Here is a 19458-nt window from a genome sequence, read left to right on the forward strand (position 1 = left end):
TAACGTATTTAAAGTGCATAGCTGACATCATCTGTATATAGCTTATAAACCTTTGATGTAGGTCCTGTACATAGAGGACCAAGTAAGAACTTTCCAGACATGGTTCAGACCCGGCCAGCCTCCTTTCCCCTCTGTTCCCATCATTTCATGCTCCAGCATTGCCAAACTGCTGGGCATCCCATCACACATCACACTCCTTGCCATCTCTGTGCTCTGACTCAAGTTGGCATCTTTGCCTGAGTACCTTCATGTGAGGGCACAGAATATAACCCAGATGTCAGGCTTCTTAGCAGTAAGTTGCCCTGGTCTATTGCAGGCCAAGTGTCCTTTCCTCTAAGTTGTCACACAGTGTCTGTTTCTCCTACATAGCTCTCACGTCTTCTGCCACCTAATTGGTAGACACCTTGCGATCTAGAAGGGGTAGGTTACATCTGACAATAGAAGTCTTTATGGTGAGGTCTTAACTATTTCAAGTTCATATTCCAGTGGCTTGAAGCTTTGCCCTGCTCCTCGTTGCCTTTTGCCTCTACTTTCTCACTGTTACTCCTTCTGTTTTTCTCAGAATTTGCTTCTCTTCTCTCTGTCATTACTCATGGAATTCCTGATCATCTTTGATACCACTTCCTCCAAATCTCTCCTCATCTTGTCTCACTACATCCTGTTGCTTCTGTTCAGTCTTCTCTGAACATGTGATGTGACACAGTTGGTATAAATTGCTGTGCACATTTGAGTGTTTGTCTCTACCTTTCTACATTAACAGCATTTTCTGATTGACAACTGTATTTCTGGCAGCATCCCAGACACTTCTTAGAAATAGTGTTCCTGCCCTAAGGTTCTTATAGGTGACTTAATATACACATTAGCGCCTAATGAAACACATTCCATTAGTTTGTTCTTTAGATTTTCATAACTATGATGAAATAAGCAATTTAAAAGAAGGAAAGTCTGTTTTAACTTGCACTCTCGGATCCGTGGCCACCGTCATCTTGGGCCCCTAAGGAAGTATATAGTATTATGGAGGCAGTCATAGTGACTTAGCTCATGACAACTGAGAAGAGGCCAGATCTCCTTTGAGCTCTTGCTTCCTCTTTTTCCTTACCCTTTTTATCTTTCTTCTGTTTGTTTTTTAAAACATTCTCTATATTTAACCCGGGCTGGCCTTGAACTTAATGATCCTCATGCTTGCTTCAACCTCCCAAGTGCTAGGATTGCAGTGTGAGCTCTCACCCTGGCTTAATCCCACCAGTTAATTTGTTTTTAATTAACTTTCAGAAAAATTTCTGTGTGTGGATGTTTTGTCCGTGTTTATGTCTGTAATATCACATGTATGCCTGGTGCCCTGGGACTGCAAATAGAAATGGTTGTAAGCTGATATGGAGGTGCTAGGAATTGAACCCTGGTCCTCTGGAAGAGCAGCCATTGCTCTCTACCACTGACCCATCTCTTCAGTCCCACCCACCAATTTATAATAGCACACATGCTACTAGAACAAACTGCAGTAACATGTCTTTGAAGGAAACATTTAATATCCAAACCATAGTAACTTTTTACCTTAAGTGATGATTCTTATTCTTTGCAGAAACTTGCTAGAATGTATCCCTGACTGGGCCTGTGAAGCAAAAAAGCTAGAAATACTAGATATAAGCTACAATCTGCTTACAGAGGTTCCCATGAGGTATGTGTACACATGCATGCATGCATGATATATGTGTTTAAGTGCTTCTTTAGTTTCAGGTTGCCTTTCATGGTTGGTGACTGTTGAAGGACCTGCTGAGTAGGAGTTGCTATAAGGACATAGTGATGACTAGTGCATGACCTTAGCCAACAAGAAACTTTTAGTAGGACTCGGTAACGTACACACGGATAACTGCTAACATGTGCTGTCAGTTTCTGGCATGGTTAGTGGTATGATAATAGGAATATAACTTCTGTAGGGTGACTTATAATGAGCTGGAAATGTCCTGAGAACTCTGGTTTTATGATCTAACTAATCCTTTAATCCCTTTTCTGTAGGAATTGTCAGTCTCCCCTTAGATTCAGATGAGGAGCCTAAGGACAGTTAGGGCACCTGTAGAAGGCAACAGTTCACCAGGGAGATATCATTTGAATATAGCATTCTTATCCTGGAGGCTTACTTTTAGTCACGACATTTATAAATTGTTTTAAAATTTCAGGAGAACTTTGAATAGAGAGTGCTTTGTGGTAAGGTGGCATTTGAATTCACCATTACCAGATGGTGAGATTTACCTAACTTGAGGAGGGAGATAGTGGTGCTTGAGGGGTAGGTGAGGATGTTATACTATATATTCTGAAGTATTTAAATTTAAAATGTAGGCTTTTGGAGTCTTTAAAATTAACATAGAGGCTTTGTAGCACAGTAGGTCAGCACCGAGTCTCTGATCGTCATATCCAGACAGTGTTAACGGTTTAGTGAGACCTTTGGCAGATCACTACATCTTGGGCAAGTCACTAACACTTTTTGGATTTTATTGATAACTGCCTAGTGATATAATATTTTAAACTCTTAATAATTTTTATTGTAATAAAATTTTTCATTATGGAATTATATTAATAAACAGACTGAGTTATTAGTATTGATAAATGCTGTCCAGATTTCATTTCTGTCTAGACTTAAGTTAAAATAAATTTATTCTAGAAACTGCTTTACCTGTGGCTTTCAACCTTCCTAAAGCTTCAACCCTTTAATACAGTTCCTCATGTTTTGGTAACCCCCCAACCATAAATTATTTTCATTGCTACTTCATTATTTTGACCCACCAGCTTCCAGTAATGGCACAGAGACTTATATTTGTTTATGAATGCTTAGGCCTTATAGCCTAGGCTTATTTCTAATTAGCTCATATAACTTAATTAACCTGTTTATTATAATCTATGTTCTGCCATGTGGCCTGTTACCTCTCTTCAGTCTGGGCACCTGTTCCTTCCTCTGTGTCTGGTTGGCGAATCTTTTCCCCCTCCCCTCAACACAACTGATTGTTTCCCACAGTTCCACTCTCTTTCTGGATGTTTCACCTGTCCTCTCCTGCCTCAGCTATAGACTGTTCAGCTCTTTATTAAACCCATCAGGAAATGCAGAAGAGTGTTTACAAAGCACTGAGACAGACGATGCTGCATTAAACTATCAGTACTAAAGTCAGACAGTTCTCAGCTCTCTGCTGGCACACAAACCAACGTTGGAGTAGTACAGTGCAGAAGATTATATTATCCCAACACTTCATAGCCATAATCTTGCTGCAGTTATAAATCATAATTAAATATTTGTGTTTTCCTATATGGTCTTAGGTGACTCCTGTGAAAGGATTGCTTGAGCCCCAGGTTTAGATTCTGTGCCACTGGTACTCAAAATTTCACTGTGACTTCTGGGTGGGTGCTAGGTGATAGATGTGACAACTTACTTGGCTCAGTCACTTGTCAGTGGTTGCATATTCCAATAATAGGTTCATTGACTAATCTTAATTAGCTGATCTATAACAGACTTACAAAGGATTGAAGTAAGCTTTTGTTTTTTCTTAGAATTCTGAGTAGTCTGAGTCTTCGGAAACTGATGGTAGGACACAACCACATCCATGTCCTTCCGGCACTGGTGGAGCACATTCCCCTCGAGGTACTGGATGTCCAGCATAACACTCTGTCCAGGCTGCCGGACACACTGTTCTCCAAGGCCTTAAAGTGAGTGCTGCAGAGGACAGTCATTGCCTCCCACCGCACCCCCCGCCCCGTGCTCTCTGTGTTAGAGTTACGGCTCTGCACACACGCGGTGCTCATTTGCATGATAGAAAGTATAAGTGTTCATAATAAGCTGGAAAGCTGAAGTAACTGTCCAATACTTCATTATTGTGGTAAATGCTTTCAACAGGCTGGGGACACTTGGGGTTTCACTATAGTCAGGGAGAAATAGCTTCAGGTGGAACCTTTGATGAATTTCAGCTCTGCATTAAGGGAAAAGGACAGGCTACTAAAGTCAGCTTTATTAAAGCCTGAGCAAGTGGTCTTTGAGTTATGTTTTCCTGACGTCTAGAACACTAGTTAGCTGCTTTGAACATCATGAATTTGAATGTAACATCTTTCTAGAAGGTATTATTTGCCATCTTGTTATCAATTAGTAAGTAGATGGTTTTCTTCCTGTTTTAATATTTATAATCAGGTTTACCTAAATGTCATCTTTAAAGAAAAAGTAGATACTTATTTATTATTTATTTTTGTGGTGCCAGGGATTAAGTTCAGAGTATTGCTCATAGTAAATACTGCTCTACAGTTCCGCAATTCTAGCCCAGGAAAGCTGCTTTTTAATGGCCGTTTTTACAATATAAGAAGGGAGCTTAAGAGATGGAGAAACAGGTAAGGAGCAGGGATTTGACACAGGCTCACAGCTGTGAGACATACCTGCAGCCAGAGTCCACAAGTTTCTTGTTTCCTGTTGTCCAGTTTATGTCTCTCTTAATTCGTAATACTCTTAGCTGGATATTCCTCAAAATAAAATAACAACATTAAAAAAGAAATGACACTGTTTGAGGGGAATCTTCTGTTAGGCAACTTTCTGTGAAGTGTTGAAATTGTTAATTAACAAGCGTGTATTCTTGCATAACATAATCTAAAATGTAGTCTTAAGTGACTGAAGATAGTTAAGAAACCATCTACTTAACGCAGTGCTGTCAGAACAGACATACATGATCCTCACAAACTTAAAAGCTCATTAGGGATGCTGATATGAAGCATGTGCATTTAACAACACAAGTTGAAACTGGAGAGAGCTCAGTTGGCAAAGTGCATTCCTTACAGGCATAAGGATCTGAGTTCAGTTACCCAGAACTCACGTAAAATTGCAAGGCATGGTAGTGTGTGCTTATTATTCTGGCATAGCTGTTCTGACATCTGGATCCCTGGGGCTTGCCAACCAGCCATGTCACCATCCCATGGGTGGCTTTTTGAATATGACACTCAAGATCATCCTCTTGTCTACACACACACACACACACACACACACACACACACACAAGACAACAAGACACAAGTTTAATGATGTTTCCTTTCATTGAGGATATTCTGTGTTTATAAACATTATATTTGTCCCATTATTAAAATTATACCATGGCTTGTTTGTTTGACGGACAAAGATTAAACCGACTTATGTACTGTGTATGTATGTATATATGTTGCATTCGTTTTGTATAGTGCAGTTTGGACTTACTCTTAGCCAAAATGCCAAGAAACAACACAACTGCTATTTGATAAAGCTTTTCTGGACCTTAAAGAGGCAGAATATTTTTAAAAGCCACTAAAAACCATGTATTCCCTTCCCCCATAAGGTCTGTTTTTAGAACTGTACCCTAGGAAAATAATTGGATAAGAATCTAAGATTTTCATTGTAGTATCTATAATAATATGTGTCAAAAGCGTAAATAGTCTGTGTAGATACACTATCAGTATTATGCGACTAGTTAAATACATAGTGATTTGTTACAAAGAGACAACATCATTTGAAGGTTATCTTTATAGTTCAGATGTGTATTACAGTGGTATTCAGTGGTGTCCATGGCAATGGGAAAAGGTGGGTTTGCTTGCAGCCATTATAGAAAAATAGCTCGAAAAATAGCCAGACCTGTGTTCCTTCTTGCCATCTGGTTTTGAGTTACATAGATACAGAGAAAACTTCCTGGAGGAAATGATTCTTGACTTTGGGAGCTTGGTAGCAGCATTCCCCGTTGCAAGGGCATGATGGTTTCTACTTAAGAAGGCAGCAGACTCAAAGGGAATGATGTTCTGTCAGTCTCAGGTACTTGAATGCATCCGCAAATAGTCTGGAGTCTTTGCCTTCTGCGTGTGCTGGAGAGGAGAGTCTGAGTGTGCTGCAGCTGCTGTACCTGACCAACAACCTTCTGACAGACCAGTGCATACCTGTTTTGGTCGGGCACCCACACCTGCGTGTTCTGCACCTTGCAAACAACCAGCTACAGACCTTTCCTGCAAGGTGAGTGGCCGCAGTCCGTCTTAGCTATCGAGCTATGACACGTCTGACTTGCTGGTGCTGTGACCTCTTTAGCTCAGCAGGAAAAGCTTGCTTAAGTCATCCCTGGTTGAGTGGGAATAGCCAAAGAAATTGCAGTTAAAAGGTGTTTGATTTTTGTTTTAATTATTTAATAATGATCTGAGAATATTCTACCCAGAAAAGTACAGAGTTATGAAATAAAATTTAAATCTCTTAAGTTTTTCCACCAGTTTAAATCACCAGTGTATTATATAATATGCTGTCTAATAGTTTATTCTTTATATGTATTTTTATAAAATGTGTAATGTGTGTCACTTACTTATTTGTGCCTCTGTCCTTGAACCTACAGTCAGATTGGAGAACCTACAGCATCTAGGAGTGGTTCTCACTTTTCCAATTCTGTGACCCTTTAATACAGTTCCTCACATTGTGGTGACCCCCAGCCATAAAATTGTTTTCATTGCTACTTCATAACTTTAATTTTGCTACTATTATGAACCCTAACATAAATATTTTTGGACATGAGAGATTTGCCAAGGGTGTTGTAAATCGCAGGTTCAGAACCTCTGGTCTAAGTAGTTTCCATGCAGCGTACAAATACAAGACATTGAAGATCCCAGTTTGGAAACTGAGAAGATGACTTAGTGGTTAAAAGTGCTTGCTACTCTCCTAGAAAACCCAAGTTCAGTTCCCAGCACTCATGCGAGGCTGTAACTCCCACTCCAAGGGATCTAACTCCCTCTTCTGGCCTCTGAGGGCAACTGCACAGGTGTGGCATTCACCCCCACACACTTATAGATAAACATAAATTTGAAACAAAGGTACTAAGTTGCCAGGTAGGAGTTAGGACTGGAGGAGAGAAGAGAATGTTAATAATCTGTCACAGCGAGAAGACATGAGGGAGAGTCCCTGAAGCCCAAGTTTAAACAGTGACCGTGGAAGAATGTGTATATTTCAAAATAAATTTAACTTTTAAAAAATGTAACTCGGGGCTGGGGATTTAGCTCAGTGGTAGAGCGCTTACCTAGGAAGCGCAAGGCCCTGGGTTCGGTCCCCAGCTCCGAAAAAAAAGAACCAAAAAAAAAAAAAAATGTAACTCAGTTGCTGGAATCCTTGCCCAATATGCACAAGCCTCATGCTCCATCCCCAGCCCTGCATAAGGCAGTTATGGTAGCACTTACCTGTAATCCCAGCATTTGAGAGATAGTAGCAAGAGGGTCAGAAATAAAGGCCATTTTCACCTATATATCAAGTTCAAAGTCAACCTGGAATGCACAAGACCCTGCTCCCCATACCTACTCCCAAAATTCTGTCATTAAAAAAAATATAACATTTTTGAGGCTGGAGAGATGGCTCAGTGGTTAAGAGCACTGATTGCTCTTCTAGAGTCCTGGGTTCAAGTTCCAGCAACCATATTCTACAGTTTCTTATTCTGGGCCTGCTGACCATCTTGTAGGAATTGGCTTGTTCTTTCTACCAGGTGGATCCCAGGGATCAAATTCAGATAGTCAGGGGGCTGGGGATTTAGCTCAGTGGTAGAACGCTTACCTAGGAAGCGCAAGGCCCTGGGTTCGGTCCCCAGCTCCGAAAAAAAGAACCAAAAAAAAAAAATTCAGATAGTCAGGCTTGGCAGCAAGTGCCTTCCTTTATCTACTGACTCACCAGGCACAGTTGTATACTCAATAAGCAGCTGACTTAGGATATGGGTATTGTATTTCCGTTTACAAGTCAGAAGAACCTGGGCTGGGAGTAGTGTAAAAGAGAAGAGGAGGGCTCAGTGGTTAGGAGCACTGGCTGCTTGTCCAGAGGACTTGGACTCAGTTCTCAGCACCCCCATGGCAGCTTACAACTCTCTGTAACTCTACTTCCAGGGGCCTGCTACCCTCACACAGACATACATGCAGGTAAAATACCAGTACACATTAAAATAAATAAATAAAAAAGCCAGGCAGTGGTGGTACACACCTTTGATCCTAGCACTTGGTAGGCAGAGGCACATGGATCTCTGAGTTCAAAGCCAGCCTGGTCTACAGGAGAATACACAGAGAAACCCTGTCTCAGGATGGGGTCGAAGGAAGAAAAGAAAAGAAAGAAAAAGAAAAACAATGAAAATTGGCCCGGGGAATGCCTTTTAAAGAGACACATGTCACCACTGGGTCCAAGTGAACTCACCCATGATAACTGTGTCACCCTCTATTATATGCCTTTGTCATCATACCCAGGTCTTTGTAAATGCCTTTTACATGTATTTAGCATTTTGTCAGATAGCACTCATTATGTGATTATTTATAGTGGTTGCATTAATAGATTTTGGGGGAGTTGTTGGTAAGATGGTCCAATTGGTAGAGTGCGTGCTGTGCTTACTTGACTTAAGTTCAGATTACTGGAACTCACATCAAGACCAGCGGTAGTAGTACACAACTGTGACCCCAGCACTGGGGAAGTAGAGACAGGAGGGTCTTTGGGGTGGCAGGCAAGCTAGTCCAGCTTCAGGCTTAGTGGAGCCCCATCTCAAAAAACACAAACAAGCTACCCAGTGTTGACTCCAGGTTTCTCTTTGTGCACACACACCTGCTTATGCACATAAAAGTTGTACACACACACACACACACACACACACAAATAATTATTTGTCTTTATTTCCAGTTTCTTTAAGTGTACATATATTATCACATAATACAACCAATAATTTTCTAAGCTTACTTATTAAATGTATGAGTTTTCTTTTCAGTGTAGTTTGGTGTGTATCTCGTGAGGAGGTGCACTTGCAAAATATGAATTTCCTAGCAGTTGAAACTGTGATGTATTAGAAAGATAAGGTAGGGGCGCTGGAGGGATGGCTCAGCGGTTAAGAGCACTGACTGCTCTTCCAGAGGTCCTGAGTTCAAATCCCAGCAACCACATGGTGGCTCACAACCATCTGTAATGGGATCTGATGCCCTCTTCTGGTGTGTCTGAAGAGAGTGACAGTGAACTCACATATGTAAAATAAACAAATAATTAAGAAAAGAAAGATAAGGTGGAGATTAAAGTAGTGATTTGGGGAACTGAAGATGGCTTAGTAGTTGAAAGCCGAGGACCTGGGCTTGGTTTCTAGCATGTGCATCCATCCTCTTCTGGCCTCCATGGCCATGCAGGCAAATACACGTGCTTGTGAAAAAGCAAGAAAGAAAGAAAGTCTAAAAACTGTTTAGAGAAATCTGATGGGAAGTTTAGTGAAATTGTAATAGTAATTCTTTCAGATTGCTAGTACTATTGGTGATTTATTTTCCAAACTTTACACATTGATTGTTTCCAAAGAAATTAAAGAAGTTTGTTAATGTAGACACTAGGTTTAGGATAACATGTGAAGAGCTTTGCTGTCAGAGTGGTGTAAAGAGTTCCCTTGTCCCGAGCAGGGTGCTGTGTGTGCAAGAACTTGGTGGTTAGTGGCGGGGGCTGCTAGTTGGCATCTGTAGAAGTGCAAACCTGCAAGGAGCCTCAGCCTCTTCAGCTTACAGTGGGCACAGGGAAGCCCGGTCGCTCACTGACATAGGATTTTGCAGCCTTGTTAGTGCTGCAGCAAGGAAGGCCCTTTGCTTTCCACACTAGGCCAGTGCTTTTCCATGGACTTCCTACAAGTCAGACGATGCTGTGCCCATCTCTGTGAGGAAAACAAGGGCAGCGCAGCGGAAGCCCTGAGTGCTGAGCGGCTGTTGTGCTGACAGGCAGCAGGCTTGGTGGCAACGGTGAACTGAGCATGGTTGACGTCCGATTAATCTCTTCTTACAAGGTTCTTTGCAGTAAAACCAAGTTGTCTTTACCCTGTGGCTGCTAGAAAATAGTGCAACCTGGCAGCTGCTCTTTTCTGACACCACATGATGCTTTGATTTCTTGGTTTTTGTTTTTTTTTTGTTTTGTTTTGTTTTTTTCAGCAAACTAAACAAATTGGAGCAACTGGAAGAACTGAATCTAAGTGGGAACAAGCTTAAAGCTATTCCCACAACCATAGCAAACTGCAAAAGACTGCACACCCTTGTCGCACATGCCAACAACATCAGCATTTTCCCAGAGATCCTGCAGCTGCCTCAGATTCAGGTACTTGGATGAGGTAGCCTGACATCCTCACTGCAGAACGTCAAGGGTGAGAGTGAGGTGCCTTTGTTAAAAGGAAGAAGCAAGGAGTATGAATAAGATTGCCTCCTCAAAAGACTTTCTCCTGAGCTCATTTTTCCTCCTTGCCAAGAAGATTCATTGAGAGTCAGGACTGAACTGCTGCTTTCTGATATCCCCAAACAGGGGACAGTCCTCTACTTTCTTAGACCTTCCCTCAAATGGCCAAGGCAAACCCCAATCCTATGTCAGGTTCCTTCCCTATCACTATAACAAGAGTCAACAACTTTAACCACAGGCGTGCCCTAGAGGTGTTGGCTGAATAATAGTGACAAAACTACTACTTAAACAGCATGGCCAGACTGCTTTATAGCTGTGCAAAGCTAATATGTGCTGCCCATGAATATGGCTGAATTCCCCTTTTCTTCAGAGATAGAGTGTGTCTTGTTCTCTTCTCATGTGCTCACTTTAAAATCTGAGTCTACTGAATTCATTCCTGGGAAGAAATAAGTTCCCAATTGAAGCTAAGGGGAAGATTGAATGTTTGAATTTGAATGAATTGTACTCTTGTTTGGTTTCTCTATTTCTTCTCAGTTTGTTGACCTGAGTTGCAATGATTTGACAGAAATACTAATTCCAGAGACTCTGCCTGCCACTTTACAAGACCTTGATCTTACAGGAAATACAAATCTGGTTCTGGAACACAAGACTTTGGACATGTTTAGGTAAGAAAAAAAATCTGAAACCGATTCCATATGTTTCAGCCGTCAGTGAGTTATCGTTAGATTGTGGAAATCTCGGTTAATTAAAGGAACAGAGTGGATTAGGCCGGAACACGCTTAGACTCTCGTCTTTGGTTCATTTCTACTGAGCTACACACCAAGTCATTTTACTTGGCAGGCATAGATACATGTCTGGTGGCAGAAGTCATATTTTAACATCTAGGTGACAATGTGTATGTATTCTTTCAAGATCTTTTATATAGCTTAAAGGAAGTAGACAGCAGAAGCTTAGAGATCTTTGTGACATCTTAGTTGAGCCTATCTTTAGCTTCTGTTTCGCCTACCACTTTCTCTTCTCCTACATCAGAGCCACGGGTTCATCATCCCACTTTGATTTATTCTTTCTGGAAATGCGTCTTAGTCTGTCAAAAGATGACTTTCTAAAAAGTGCATCATTGTTATGATAGTTCTGATAAAATACAGAAGAGAATATGATTTAATCTTCCCTTCTTCACCTCCTACAGCCATATCACAACACTGAAAATTGATCAGAAACCTTTACCGACCACAGATTCTACAGTTACATCAACCTTCTGGAGCCATGGACTGGCCGAGATGGCTGGGCAGAGGAATAAGTGAGTCTCAGGCCTGGGGACTGGAGAGACAGACACCCATCGCCTCCTAGGCCTGCTCTGCTGTCACCACTAGACTGCGCTGTCCTGTCTGTCTCACCGTCATGAGTCTCAGAACTTTAGCACGAGATAAGATCCTTCTAAAGCCATGAGAGAGAAAGAGGATAAAGGGGACATGTAGCCCACAAAGTACTAAATACCTCTTAATGTCTTCTTAGGAAATAAATTTCCTTTTCTATGAGTGAAATTTATAGCAAGGCCCAGTCATAAATAGCACTGATTTTCAATTACCCCAATCGGAGATGATCCTCTGCTCCTGTAGACTTCCTCAGAATGGTCCCATCAAAGCCTATGTCCTATATTAAGTTTTTCTCTATACCTTCTCCCTACACACTGTTCTATAGAGAACAATTCTCCTTGGAGCAAGGGGAATAAACCCAATTTTATCGGCAGGTGTGCTCTAATGATCTTCACTGAGGGATACTGACAAAGTGAGTTCTTAATCTCCATGACCAGAAAAATATATCTTTCTAGCTTTTGGTAGCACTGCAAAGTTAATATGGACTGCCTATGAATATACCTGAATCTCCTTGCCTTAGGATGCTGTCTCTGTTAGTGCTGCCTGACTGTCTTATCTAGGAGCTGCCTTCTTATGGACATAGACTTACCATGATGCCTGTCCATCTTTACTTAATACTTTTCAAAAGAAACTTCTGAAGAAAGATCTTTGCCAGTAATCTTTTGTGATTATGTTTCTCATCTTTGTTCCAGACTCTGTGTGTCTGCTCTGGCTATGGATAACTTTGCAGAGGGCGTGGGGGCTGTGTACGGCATGTTTGATGGGGACAGGAATGAGGAACTCCCCCGTCTGCTGCAGTGTACAATGGCAGACGTGCTTTTGGAAGAGGTACAGCACTCAACAAGTGACACCGTTTTCATGGCCAATACCTTCCTGGTGTCTCACAGGTAAGCAGGTGGGTCGGATAATCCCTAGCTCCACTTGGCTTCTAGAAAGTAAGTCTCAGGAGTGAAAGGGTATTGCTTACAGACCCAGGATCAGAGAGCTGTTCCCCTTCCTGTACCACAGTCTCTTGGCATCAGCAGAGTGTGGTGGTCATTCCTCTTTAAAGAACCGGTGGAGTCATCTGCCCACTTTTGCTAAGCATCTGGGAAGGCTAGCACAATACGGAAGGTTATATGCCAGTCTGTGTGTGAACATTTAGGGAAAGAAGGGTGTATGCTTTCCCAAGATTATCCAGTTAGCTGATAACCTACAGAAGGCCAACAGGCAGATTATGTGTTAGAATAATTATTACTGTGATTTATCCAACTCTTCTTCCTCATTAACATCTAAGACATTTACAAGCAAAACCCTTGCATCCCAACTCCTGAAAATCTCTTAGCAGCAGAGAGTGCCTTGCACCTCAGGTAGGCGGCTAAAGACTCCGAGTGCTGAGATTCAGAGCAGTCAAGACTGGAACCTCTTGTAGCTGGAGCTGGTTTTAGTCTCTCATGTTCAAAAACAGGGTGTTGGGAAAGGAGTCTGTTCTCAGTAGAATTGAGGTAGAAACTTGGCAGACTAACGGTTTGGAAGAGGGAACTGTGCGGTCTGTCTGCTGAGGACCGAGTGCTTAAGTACTGTACCATACTTTTCATCCTTATCTTCACAACAAGCCAAATAGAGAGGAATGCTGTCAGCTTGACTTCTTAGAGGAAGAGTTTGCTGGGATTTTACAGTCAACAAATAAGAAAAGGAAATTTGGAACTAGATTCTTCTGGTAGTATCTGCCATGTTCGCATTACCTCCAGGATGCTGGGTACAAGGCCTCTCTCTCAAGGAGCTTAGAACCCAGGTGCTTCTCAAAGTGTCCCCAGCCTTCTCAGCATTAGTCCTAGAAACTTGCGCTGCAGTCTGAAGGCTTCACAGGAGGGATATCTGTGGACAGACACAGGGACAGTGGGGAGAGATACCCCTATTGTGCCATATAACACCCCCGAAAATCTTTGTGGCCGAGAGTGGTAGGCTAGACTTTTCACCACCACTGCCACCATCACAAGTACCTGCCGTGGTTGGATGAGGGTGAGTAGTTCACCATAACACTAGTTGCCATGTCTTCATTTTCTTTTCTTTCTACACAGGAAATTAGGAATGGCTGGCCAGAAGCTAGGTTCCTCTGCTCTCCTGTGCTATATTCGACCTGACACTGCCGACCCAACAAGTAGTTTTAGCTTGACTGTAGCCAATGTTGGCACGTGCCAAGCTGTCCTGTGCCGAGGTGGAAAGCCAGTACCTCTTTCTAAAGTCTTCAGCTTGGAGCATGACCCAGAGGAGGCACAGAGGGTGAAGGACCAGAAAGCTATCATAACAGAGGTATTCTTGCCAATCATGTTCCCTCCCCAGATCTACTGAAAGCTGTTTGAATAGAAGCAGAGAGGGTCTGTTTGCTTCCTCTTGTGACCTTTAAACTATGTCCATCCACTGATAAAGATTTAGTTCATATGGCTTCAGTATCAGTATTAAAAGAAATGTAGGGGTTGGGGATTTAGCTCAGTGGTAGAGCGCTTGGGTTCGGTCCCCAGCTCCGAAAAATAGAAAAGAAAAAAAAAAAAAGAAGAAGAAGAAAAGAAATGTATAGGCTGATATGGTGATTCTGTGAATCCCAGCGGTTGGAAAGGGGGAGACAGGTGGATCTCCAAGGTCAAGGCCAGCCTGGCCTATATAGGGAGTTCTGGACAGCCAGGACCACACAGTGAGACCATGTCTCAGAGTAAAATAAAGCAAAATCTACTGAGCAGTTAGTGACTAGCAAAAAGCAAGAGGGAAAAGCTGTAGGCAGGGGCTGGCAGGTACTGAAGGCTGTGGTCACCTTAGCAGGTCACCAGCTCATCTGGCTTTGCTCTTCTCAATAAACCTGCTGAATGCAGATCTCAGTCTTGTTCCTACACTTACTGCATACATACTGCATACTTACTACACACTTACTGCACACCCTTACTGCACACATACTACACACCTACTGCACACCTACTGCACACATACTGCACACTTATTGCACACTTACTGCACACATACTGCACACTTACTGCACACTTACTACACATACTGCACACCTACTGCACACTTACTACACACATACTGCACACTTACTGCACACTTACTACACATACTTACTGCACACATACTGCACACATACTACACACATACTGCACACCTACTGCACACTTACTACACACACTTACTGCACACATACTGCACACACTTACTGCACATACTACACACATACTGCACACTTACTGCACACATACTGCACACTTACTACACACACTGCACACATACTACACACATACTGCACACTTACTACACACACTTACTGCACCCATACTACACACATACTGCACACTTACTACACACTTACTGCACACTTACTGCACACACTTACTGCACTTGTGTTGTTCCTTTATGACAAAGTGTTAAGTGGCTATTTATGATATCTCTTTTCAAATAACCTTTGCTTCTGCAGTTAGTGGTTACATACGAAAATTGTTTACTGCAAAAAATCATTCTTGTGCCCATTTTAAATTAGATTGGTTTGTTTATTTATTTATTTATTTATTTATTTATTTATTTATTGGTTTAAATTGGATTCAGTTTATGACTGAATATTAAGAGGTTTCTTTGTGTATTTAGAAAGAAGTCTGTTATTAGATATGTGCTCAACAAATATTCTCAGTCTGAGGTTTATTTTTCCGTTCTTCAAACAGTGCCTTTAGCGTAGCAGTTTGCAACTTGTTGGTTGTGACCCTTCAGGGGTTGAAAGACCCTTTCACAGGGGTCACCCAAGGCCATTGGAAAACACAAATATCCACATTATGATTCATGACAGTAGCAAATTACAGTTATGAAGTAACAACAAAAACAATTTTATGGTTGGGGGTCACCACAGCATGAGGAATGGTGTTAAGGGGTTGTAGCATTTAGGAAATTTGAAAACCACTGCTTTAGCAGAAAGGGGATTTTAATTCTTCTCCTTCATTAATTATTGTGTGCACGCATGTTGTGAATTAGGAGGGGTGGACGCACAGCCACAGCCTGCGTTTGGAGGGTAAAGCACTACTTTCTGAAGTCAGTTCTCCCCTCTCTCCTTTATGTGGTTCTAGGGATCCAGCTGGGCGCCTCTGTCTGTTGAGGTCAATCCTGCAGACCTGAGGCGTGTTTTATTATATAGTGTTATGTTTTATTTTGTTTCAAGACAAGATCTCACTTTGTAGTTCTGACTGTCCTGGAACTCACCCTGTAGGCCAGGCTAGCCTCCTTTGTGCTAGAAGTACAGGCGTATACCACTACTACCTGGCTCTCCTGAGTAGTTTTCATGACAGATTTTGTCTTCTTTTTGTTTCATAGTGTTAAATCTGAGACTGCACTGACAAACCCAAGATTACTCATGTGTTTGTCTACTTTGTCTTCTAGAAGGTTTATACCTTGTAGAGGCTATGAAATATTTGAGTCTGTAGTCTATTTTGAATTAGTTTCCAGAAAGCACAAACTCTTGCGTCTTTTTTTGTTTTGCTTATGTAATTAAATTTTTTCTCAGTCTTTAAAGTTAATTTTCAATTTAATTTTTTGAGAATTTTATACATGGGTATTATACATTATTTCTATTCCTCTTTGTCCTCCTACTTTTCCTGTTTTCTCCCCCTCATGACCTCTTCTTCAATCAGTTACCGTTCTATACACACACACACACACACACACACACACACACACACACACATACAAACACACACCCCTCATAACTTGTTTGATGTTGCTTGTGTGTGCGTGTGTGTATGATATTATGAATATGGGTGTGTAACTCCCTACGGCCATGGTATGTAAGAGGACCACTTTGGGAGTCTATTCTCCTTCCACACGGGTTCTAGGACCCAGCTCAAGTAATCAGACTGCACAGCAAGTGCTCTTCATACTCCTCAGCTCTGAGTCCTGATGGGTTTTGCTTGTTTTGTTTTACTTTTGAGACAGGATCTGTCTATGTAGCCTTAGCTGTCTTGGAAGTCACTATGTAGACCAGGCTGGCCTTGTACTCCTAGAAATCTGCCTGCCTCTGCCTCTGCCTCTTGACTGCTGGAATTAAAAGCAGGAGTCATAGGCCAGGCTTGGGATGGGTTTTTGCTTCATATTGTTTTGTTTTGTCTCTGTCCAGTTATTTCAGAACCTTTTTCTTGTTAAAGAAAGAATGAAAAGTCTTGAGAGATAACTCAGTGGCTAAGAGCACTTGGACTATCATGAGGACTAGACTTTGGATCCCAGCACCCACAAAGACGTGTTAACTCTCGCTTCAGGGGATCTAATGCTTATACCATACACATAGATGTGTACACACACACACACACACACACACACACACACACACACACACACACACAGAGGCACAGACGCTTAAAAAAATAAGAGGGGGAAAGCATCATTTCTTCTTTATCTAAGGGCCCGTTTCTTGGCTATTTTATCAGAGTGGTGCACAAGAACTGTCCACTTTAGATTCTAACCAAGGAAGCACATAGTCATCTAGTCTCTCACTATGGCTGCTACTGGGAGAACTGGACTAAGAATGCACCACTCAGTCAGGACAAATGGAAGATAAGTGACAACATTTTATTTGACTAGTCTATTTTTACAGAATAACCTGTTCTATAGGCAGTAATGTTTAGATTTTTCTAAGCTTCTGGACAATTGTGAAGTATTTTTATGTTTATTTTAATCATAGACATGTTATTTGCCAAGTACTGTGCCTTCATATTTTAACCTTTATGAAGGAAGTGCTTTTATTTCTACTTTATATAAAGAAAATAAAGTTTAGCATTTGTGCCAAATTCTTATACATATAAAGCCATACATAAAGTCTTCCTTTTACTCAGAGAGTAACTGCAACTGTGAAATCAATATCTTGGAGTTGTTAGAGATTTTGTTTGTTTTTTGGAAGAGGTAAACGTGTGCAGTGTGTGTCCATTGTTGTCTGCAACCAGAAAGACTCCTTTTCCTCTTGGTTTAAACTCTCAGGTATCTGTTGGATCCATTCGTTCTTCTGAGTTTCAACAAGACCCCCCTTTTTAGGCACGGTGACCTTGGGATGCCTTTAATGCTCCAGCATCTAAGATTCTCTGATCCATTTGAAATCTGTTTCGTTCCATTGTGCCGATAGTGAGTGATCATTTTTAGTGACCCATCTGAGTTGGAAAGCCTCAAGAAAATAATAGTAATGGCAAACTGGTGGCAGTTTGTGTTTGTTTCCGAAACACAACTCTCTGAATAAGGATATGCTGAAGTTTGTCTGTGTTAGAACAAGGATCTTCTGAGGTGGTTCTGCCTGTTAGTTGCTTAATTTTAATTGGATTTGACTTTAATCATCGGTATAATAATGGTATGACATTTTGTTCTAAACTTCTAAACATTTATTTTATGAGTTCAGTTGTACTGCTCCTAGGACAAATAATACCACATATAAACTTGACTTTATTTCACATTCCTGTGGTGGTTTGAGAGGAGCCCCAAGGGCTCATAGATTTGAATGCTTAGTCATCAGGGAGTGACACTGTTTGAGAAGGATTAGGAGGTGTGGCCTTGTCAGAGGAGGTGTGTTCTTTGGGAGTGGGCTTTGAGGTTACAAGAAACCATGCAGGCCCTCTTCTCTCCCTAACATTGTGATTTAGAAAAAGCCCCAATTGTCTATCACTATTGTTTTTTTTTCTTAGACTTTGTGTTTCTTCACCTCTAGGACAACAAGGTGAATGGGGTTACCTGCTGCACCCGGATGCTGGGATGTACATACCTCTACCCCTGGATCCTCCCCAAGCCTCACATATCCTCCACTCCGCTTACCATTCAAGATGAATTGCTGATTTTGGGAAACAAAGCACTGTGGGAACACTTGTCCTATCTAGAAGCTGTCAGTGCAGTCCGTCATGTGCAAGACCCATTAGCTGCTGCTAAGAAGCTGTGCACATTAGCACAGAGCTATGGTTGTCAGGACAATGTGGGGGCAATGGTGGTTTATTTGAACATTGGTGAAGAAGGCTGTACCTGTGAAATGCATGGGCTTGCCCTTCCAGGCCCTGTGGGATTTGCTTCAACAGCAACCATCAAGGATGCCCCCAAGCCAACCACTCCCTCCTCTAGCAGTGGGATTGCCTCAGAGCTGAGCAGTGAGGTGTCGACCTCAGAGGTGAGCAGTGAGGTGGGTTCCACAGCGTCTGACGAACACAACACTGTGGGCCTGGAGACGAGCTTGCTTCCCAGGCCTGAGAGGCGCTGTAGTCTGCACCCTGTGCCCTCTGCAGGCACTTTCCAGCGCCAGCCTTCTTGTGCTACCTTTTCCAGCAATCAGTCTGACAATGGACTGGACAGTGACGATGACCAGCCTGTTGAAGGCGTCATAACCAATGGCAGCAGGGTTGAGGTAGAGGTAGACATTCATTGCTGCCGAGGCAGAGAGTCTGAGAACTCCCCTACTCTCCCGAAGAATTCTTCCTACCCCTGTTCAGAGGAACATGCTAGGGGGTTGGGTTTTGGGATCCGAAGACAGAACAGTGTGAATAGTGGTATACTTCTGCCAGTGAACAAAGACAAGATGGAGTTACAGAAGTCTCCCTCCACTTCTTGTTTGTATGGAAAGAAACTCTCCAATGGCTCCATTGTGCCCCTAGAAGACAGCCTGAACCTCATTGAGGTGGCCACAGAAGCACCCAAGAGGAAAACTGGCTATTTTGCTGCCCCCACTCAGCTGGAACCAGAGGATCAATTTGTTGTCCCCCGTGACCTGGAAGACGAAGTGAAGGAGCAAATGAAGCAGCACCAGGAGAGCAGGCCTGAGCCTGAACCCAGGGAAGAGGACCGGACAGAGCCCCTGCAGGAGTTTGATACAGCACTGTGATTGTACCTCGAGTGGACACAGCCTGAGGGAGGGCTGTGTGGTATTGGGGAAGGGATCTTCAGGAGATGTTTGCCTCAGTG

The 19458-nt window shown here is 42.2% G+C and overlaps 1 protein-coding gene across 1 annotated transcript in view; it reads left to right on the plus strand.

The window, feature by feature from the left end:
• The window catches only part of Phlpp2 (PH domain and leucine rich repeat protein phosphatase 2), a 66678-nt gene extending 47300 nt beyond the window's left edge, over positions 1-19378 (plus strand). Inside the window, exons 11-19 of the mRNA NM_001109131.2 lie at positions 1580-1675; positions 3535-3690; positions 5789-5989; positions 9922-10084; positions 10694-10824; positions 11346-11456; positions 12225-12419; positions 13593-13824; positions 18224-19378. Coding sequence (NP_001102601.2) covers positions 1580-1675; positions 3535-3690; positions 5789-5989; positions 9922-10084; positions 10694-10824; positions 11346-11456; positions 12225-12419; positions 13593-13824; positions 18224-19378 — 2440 coding nt within the window. The remainder of the gene's footprint in view (positions 1-1579; positions 1676-3534; positions 3691-5788; positions 5990-9921; positions 10085-10693; positions 10825-11345; positions 11457-12224; positions 12420-13592; positions 13825-18223) is intronic.
• The last annotated feature ends 80 nt before the right edge of the window (positions 19379-19458 follow it).

The sequence above is a fragment of the Rattus norvegicus genome, chromosome 19, assembly GCF_036323735.1.
Source record: "Rattus norvegicus strain BN/NHsdMcwi chromosome 19, GRCr8, whole genome shotgun sequence".
Classification (NCBI taxonomy): Eukaryota; Metazoa; Chordata; class Mammalia; order Rodentia; family Muridae; genus Rattus; species Rattus norvegicus.